The 7,860-nt window shown below is 28.9% G+C and overlaps 1 protein-coding gene across 1 annotated transcript; it reads left to right on the top strand.

Moving 5' to 3' along the window:
• Positions 1-1,254: 1,254 nt before the first annotated feature.
• On the top strand, positions 1,255-2,399 carry LOC102595429 (ethylene-responsive transcription factor 1B-like). The gene has a single exon (XM_006346699.2). The coding sequence runs from the start codon at positions 1,499-1,501 to the stop codon at positions 2,336-2,338; it is 840 nt and encodes a 279-aa protein (XP_006346761.1). The 5' UTR covers positions 1,255-1,498; the 3' UTR covers positions 2,339-2,399.
• The last annotated feature ends 5,461 nt before the right edge of the window (positions 2,400-7,860 follow it).

Here is a 7,860-nt window from a genome sequence, read left to right on the forward strand (position 1 = left end):
CCTTATTTCTAATATTCCCTTCTATTTCTAAAAACCTCTAAAATCCCTTTTTTCTCCTAATTCTAAATTATTTTATAATGTATCCGAGCTAGTTTTTATGTATCCGATTTGTTTTACTTTTTCAGGAATTAGTGTAATTACAAACTAAATAGGGATAACTTGTAATTTCATATTAAAACTATGTGATTCCTAAGATTTATACAAAAAAAAAAAAACTCTAAGAAACTTTATGTATAGGAGAAAAACCAATTCTGAATCTAAATTTTATAGGTTTTAATTTTAGGAGAGTAATAAGGTGTTAATAATTGAGTTTGAAGTAATTTTTTTATTTATGTAATAATAAATTTTTTTATATATAAATACAATATTTAAATCAAAATCATCGTATTCACTTGACCATAGGTAGTCTCTCTTTTTTTCGTGCAAGGTGGCAGTAGCTTAATTTACTTGCATAGAAAAACACTCTCGATTTGCTTCAAATATCTCCAATAGAATGAAAGAGACATTTTTGTTTTGGCATATTTTTTTAACTAATAAAGCGTAAAAACTTAACAGCACTTAATATTTTTGCCAAAATATATTAATATATGTGAAGACAAGTATCATATATTAATTAATTTGATATAGATATCGATACATAAATTATTAAACCCTACATTCTAGATATTTCATGAGTTTTTTATCTTAAAATATGAACATTTAAATGTTGCCACTTGGACAATATGTCAATTTAGTACAATCATACACTAAATTCTTGCCAATTAGGTGTATTGCTTCTCCTTGGGTTTACATCTGCCCCCTACCCTATACTTTTTTTTTAGAATTTAAAATTTGATATATATTGACTATTTATCCGATCAGGTTATTTATTACTCCTAGTTACGTGAATTTCTTGATGAACATAAATAAGTTATAGGTTAAAAAATGATATTAATTCTACAAGAATACTTATACCTGAGTCGAGGGTTTATTGTATTTTTTTCTCTATTTTTATAAAATAAGAATAAAGTTGTATACTCACCGGTCTTTCAAAAGTCCCTCGTAAAATTATACGAAAAATATTATTATTATTATTATTGTTACAGTTACTGTTATTATTTGTTGTAGAAGAATATTTACATTGTTGACATGTTTGAAGTTAAATCTAAATTTTTATGCTTTTGCAATAGGATGAATATGACACTTCTTTTATCAAAAAATTTCATTATAATTATTGATTCTTTATGAGGAAGACTTGAGGTGTTTTGGATCAAGTCAAGTCAAGATAGGAAGTGGGAAAAGTCTTCGAACAATTTTGAAATTGTCATGTCCACATATAATAATTGTCCATCAATAAATAAGTTCTTACAACAATTAACATATTCGTATGACCTCCCCTTCCTCATCCAATGTACCTTCTATATAAATCTTAGTTATCCAAGAGTTTTTTAGACTCTTGACATCCCAAACACCAACAAAAATGTCATGAAAAATATTTATCCAATTCCTTATAATAGAAATGGAATTTTCATCCCCTAAAATTCAATATCCAAATTTCAATTTCTTCCAAGATCAATCACCATTACCATGGAATGATCAACATTTCTTAGATGAATATATGACTAATTATCCATGGGATGTTGACTCCATCGACCAGAACAACGATCATTATCTACCAAGAAGTTCTTCATTCTCAGAAAATAACTCCTCGAAAAAATGTTATCCATTGAAAGTTGACTACATTGACCAAAACAACGATCATTATCTATCAAAAAGTTCTTCATTCTCAACCTCGAAAGGAAGTTACACATGGGAAGTTGCCTCCTCCAACCAAAAGGACAATGATCATCAACTGCCAAGAAGTTTTTCATACTCAGAAGACACTAATTCCTCTAAAGAAAGCAATAATCATCATGACATCGAAGAGGTCACATCTCATCATGATAACAATAACTCCACCAAACTAGAAGAGAAAAAACACTACATAGGAGTTAGAAAGAGACCATGGGGGAAATATGCAGCAGAAATAAGAGACTCAACAAGAAATGGAATTAGAGTTTGGTTAGGAACATTTAATACTGGCGAAGAAGCTGCTTTAGCGTATGATCAAGCTGCACTTACAATGAGAGGTCCATTGGCACTTTTAAATTTTCCAATGGATAAAGTAAGAGAATCACTTGAAAATATTAAGTATATTTGTGAAGATGGAATTTCACCAGCTGCTGTTTTAAAGGCAACAAATAAAATGAGATGTGTTAAACATAAGAGAAATAGGAAGAAGAGAAAAAGGGAAAATAATGTTTTTGTTTTTGAAGATTTGGGTGCTGAATTGTTAGATGAACTTTTGATGAGTACTTAATTCATCTTAGAATAATTCTTCTACTTGTTTGTATATAAAAATTGCTGCTATTTTGTTTTCATGTCACTCACTATATGTGTATAGTTATTTAATTTGGTGTTCAAAATTCATCAATTCGATTATTCTGAAGCTCATTAAAGAAGAAAACGTTGCCTATCAAAGATTTTTATCCATATTTTATATTATTACTATGAACACATGAATTTCCAACGGATGCATGTTGGAAATGTGGGATTCTCAATGGAATGACTATTGGAAAAGCTTTGGATGAGCCAAATTTCATCAGAGATTTTTAGTGTTCGAGATCTTTAATTAAGAACGAATGTTCCACCCTATCTTGATTAATATAAAATATTATTGTTTTTTTCTTTTGTATACCCATGTGGTATAAGAAATCACTGACCCCACTAATTTGAATTTGAGTTGCAATCAGAGAAAAAGTGAATTTTATCAAAGAAAAATAAATTATTCCCTCCATCTTAATTTATGTGACACTTTTCAGATTTCAAGATTCAAATAAGTCTATTTTCGACCGTAAATTTTTCATATATCTTTTTTGAATTGTTAATTATTGTGACTTATAGTACTTTTTACGTAGTTTATGTCAAAATATTTGAAGATTTCATGCGCAAATTTCCGGTCAAACTTAAACGGTTTGACGCTCAAAAAACGAAAAATATCACCTAAATTGAGACAAATGGATTATTATTTTAAGGGACGAATTCGAGACTTCTGAAGGTGAAGAAATCACATCACATCTATGAGATGAAGAGTGAAAGTAAGAAAATACTTTTCTCCTAGGCCGCAATCATGTCTTGTCTCTCCACCCCTCAATATAGTGACCAGTGACCACTTTCATATTTTTCTGGAATTTCATCATTTAATTAGGACTAAATTTCTCGTTTAAAATGTTCTAACTTCTAAGTTAAAATCACATTATACCTTTTTAAAATACTTCTAATTTAAAAATTGATAAAACTAAAAGATTACCAAGAATTAATTCTCAGTTGTGACGTGTTTATTTTTCTATCAAAATAACTCAATATATTTTGGTCTTTGTCGAGTTTCCTCCTTTCCAGGCTGTAAAACAGTGACGTGTCCTTTTTTTCTTGTCTTAATGTTCCCGTGAATATTAAGTTAGTATATTATATTATGATTCATAATATATATAATTTCTAATCGTGTTAAAAAAATTACGCTATCAATACAATCTGATATGTGGTAGCGGAATAGATATAATTTTTATCTAAGTTATTGATTAGTGTTTAATTTAGCATTTTGTTTAAGTACCTTATAATATATCTTATTTTAAATATTTTTAGCCAGTCAACTATAGATATTTCGAATCCTAATTATAATATATTATAGTCGCCTTGATTTATACTCAAGTGTATACCAATGGTTATATTAGTTAAAAAAAATGTAAATAAATAAATAAAGATTAAAGTTATTTTTTTGTTCTGGACTTTGTTGAGTTGTTGTGTGTCGTAAAAATTTTATACTCTTTTGAGTAGTCATATGATATTTAGTTATACTTAATGGTTCAATTAATTCTGATTTTACTGTCCATATTCCATTAAAAGGAAATCGATCGTTAAAAGAACTCTAATAAATTAGCTCAAAAGGGAGAATTTTAATTTCTAAGATTATACAAGGAGACTATCATTTTTTTTTCATCTAGGGTGAAACACTTCTACAACCTATCTCATGATCAAGACTGTTTAAAGCGCAAACTGTTCAATGTGAGGGTTCAACATCAGAAACAAGAACTGGAAGGGGTTTGACAGTGGTATCATGTAAATAAATAATATTTGGCATAATTCTATCCAAAAATTAGTTCAAGATCATATATAAGGAGATCATTATTTTCTTCATCTCATTCGGTTAATTCTTCAATATCGATCATTCCTCGCTAATAATTTCTTAATTCTCAAAGGCTCGAACTTCAGACTTTTTAAGGATAGTCAAATCTCAATCATCCTATCACATTCTTTAATAATTTGATTCGTCTATGTCATTCTCGCGATGGGTCCATAAATTTATTCATTTGTACTATTTTATTTTTTGTTCCTTCATTTCTAAAGTATATATATATATCATTGTACTACTTTGACATTTCCATGGTTGGTCCGCGAGTCATGCGTTGGGACGTTTGTACGAATTAATAATTATAATCTTATCAACAATTTTGACCTTAATTTAATACGATTAATTAATATTCTAATTTGATATAAGAGGAAATTAACCAAAGTATATACCTAATTTTATTTTATATGTATATAATTGATCTTTCTTCAAGAAAAATATTAATAAGTACATCTACTAGTGCACGCTGCCTATATTTATAAGGCTTTTTTGAAAACAATATGAATGGGTGTTTTATAATGATTAAAGTTTTTTTATTTTTTTTATTTTTTTAAAAAAGAATCTTTGTAGAGAAAATATATATATACTGAAAATCATTAGGGTCGTCGTTCAAGAAAAATATTATAATTTTGTGCAGGCAAAATTGAAACAAAAAGAATTAAAAATTTGGCATAATTCTTCTTCTAGTTGGGGTTTACAATTAATTCTTCTAACGCTCCTGTACGTTAGCGTGGTCATAGGGGAATAGAGGACGTGTGACATAGGATGACAAAATTAACTCATAAATATTATGAGTTAATAACTTGTTTAAGCTTAGTGTGGTTAATGAATTTGACTATTTATTAATTCAACCAATTTTGATTCAACTCTGCCCATCTAGAAGTTAGACTAATTTGAATCTAATATGTATCTCCATATCGATTCACAAAAAACTTTATCAAAAAATATATTGTTTGACATGTTATATAGTCATGATTAAGAGATAATTACGCTGGTTAGTTTTGTTTGGTAATAACACAAATTACAAAAAAAAAAAAGTGTATTGTATTCTTCTTCCATGACTTCAAATTTTTATTTTATTTTATTTGATATTCGTATTGAAATTCTAATTAATTTGGATTGGTGTGACGCCTATTTAAAGGAGAAAGGCTCCTTCTCATATTTATTTCACATTTAAATTCCAAATTTGAAATTTCTATTTTTTTTTTTTTTTTTTAAAATAACTTTATTCATCCCCAATTATCAATGGTGAATTTGAAAATGTTGCTCACACATTATTTGGCGTTTTAAATGAAGTTGGTTGAAAATGTCAAACAAAAAGCTAACATGTTATAAATGAATATCCACATATTAGGACCAAAAAAAAAAAAAAGAATATCCACAATTATATACTTTTCAATGGTTTTAAATCCCCAAAAGAGAAGTCGTTGAGGTATCAGCCGACGGTAAACGACAAAGTCCAAATGTTAGGTTCAACATGATTTCCTCATCGATCCGTCCTCCATCATACGTAATATACATCTCCTTTAGAGACTCGATATCTCTTTCCGAGGTTTTATTCATAAATGTATTGAGAAACTATTTAATGATATCACATTTATTGCGATTCAAACTTATGACAGTACTATTATATATACACCACAAATTTGTCTCTTAAGATATGTTACCAGCGAAATTAAAAGCGTGTTTATCATGTCATGGATTTGTAATATTGTCCTATAAAGTCTTTTATTTTCTAATTTCATTTCCATATGCGTGGTATTTGTCTAATATATTACGTGTATCCTTTTTTTTTTAAGAATTCCTTTTTGATAGATTTCATACCTTTTGTTTAACGTGTCAATCGTATATTGCAATTAAAAACTTTGAAGTATTGTATTTGTTGATATAACTACATCACCAGAATTATTTTTTTAATTTTTTTATCTTGCCACGTTGCTCAGTTAACATATTAAAAAATGAAATCTCCTTGGATATTTTTCCCTAAAAAAAAAAAAAAAAAAATACAGTTCGGAACACAAATATTCTACATTTGTTGGGTTTGAGGAAGGGTTTCATCTCAAAAATGTGATATACAGTTATATACGATCTATTACTTTAATTTATTGATTATCTCCACCATTCGAACTCGTAATATGAAGAAAAAATGACAACATTGTGGACGTGAGTATTAGAAGAGTCAAGCCATGCGCCGTGGAAAAAATAGTAGTGTACCAACTTCTAATTTTGATAGCTAAGTTGATGTGAACATTGCATATTAAAAATATGTCCCAAAGCTAAATACTCAATTCAACAAGTTGAGAAACTGAAATTTAAAGGTCCCCCCTAGACTTAATTTTTGTCATTTCATAGATGATATGTATCCACACCTTTGCATGGGAGCAAACATTTATTAGAAAAGATTTATCAAAAGACCATGAATAAGAAGACTAGGGGCGGCTCTATGCTTTGTAAAATAAGGCTTATGCCTTTTGGGGGACCCCAAATTTTTATTAAGAATAAATTATGTGTTAAAAATTTTATGAGAAAAAAATTGATTATTTATGATTAAAAGTATAATATTTTAAAAATATATTATTTTACCCACTTTAACATCTTTTGTACTTTGTTAGTTAAGACCATTTTAAGGGAGAAAAGGAAAATATTGAAGTATTATCTAAGCAAAATATTTTGTAAACTTATTTATTTATTTGTTAAGGCAAGTAAATTTAGTTAAGTGATTAATTCAGAATAGGTGTCTTTTAGGGAATTGGAAATTTTAAAACCTTAAGATTAATAGCATATAATAACGAGTAAACAAACACAACAAAGAAAGGAGGGAAAGAGATTTGGACCCAAATCTGGTTTTTCTGTCCGCTTGGGCCAGTATTTGGGCCCATTTCATTTTGGGCCTTTGGCCCATATGAATCACTTGTACCTGTCCTAAACTAATGTAAATAAATATTTTTCTTTGGGCCTTAGGCCCAATTTTTCACCTGTCCTAAACTCTTACAAAATAATAAACATAATGACTAAATGGGATTAGGCCCAATAAAAATAAAATACAATCCTTTTTATATAAAGAGTGGGCCTTTGGCCCAATCTTTTCAATTCTTCTCCGCTTTCACATTTTTCCACCTTTGAGACCTGTTCGTCGATTTTTATAGGCCGGATGACTCGAAAAAGGATTGGACCTCCGTGGCCCAACAAGAAAATGCGAGGATAGAGTCCATGAGGACTCGGGCAGATTTTACATGCATAAAGGAGATAAAATTAGCATACGACTCAACCAAAATGGACAGAGAAAAGAATATGCTACATTATGTAGGGAAAGAAATGAGATATATATATATATACTATCATGTAATTAAGAGAAATTGCATAAGGCCAAACAGAAAGCTGAAAATAAATAAATAAAAAGGCTAAAGAACATGATGAACATTTAAACTTAATGAATTAACACGGCTGCTAGCAAAAGGCATTATGACGATCAAAAGCAAACCTCATTTAATTACTAAATTCCATAATAAGCAATATCTTTTGTGGAAATTAAGTAAATGTGAGCCAACAGGAAACCTACAAGCGTTACTAACATATGTATAAGCTAGAGAGACCGATGGAATAAGCTAAAAGTAAAGCATGATAGGCAAATCTCACATACTACCTCTTTAAAGAAA

The sequence above is a fragment of the Solanum tuberosum genome, unplaced genomic scaffold, assembly GCF_000226075.1.
Source record: "Solanum tuberosum cultivar DM 1-3 516 R44 unplaced genomic scaffold, SolTub_3.0 scf00086, whole genome shotgun sequence".
NCBI lineage: Eukaryota > Viridiplantae > Streptophyta > Magnoliopsida > Solanales > Solanaceae > Solanum > Solanum tuberosum.

Excerpts from the sequence above, each read along its gene's own strand:
- LOC102595429 (XM_006346699.2), top strand. The coding sequence starts at position 1,499 with ATGGAATTTTCATCCCCTAAAATTCAATATCCAAATTTCAATTTCTTC.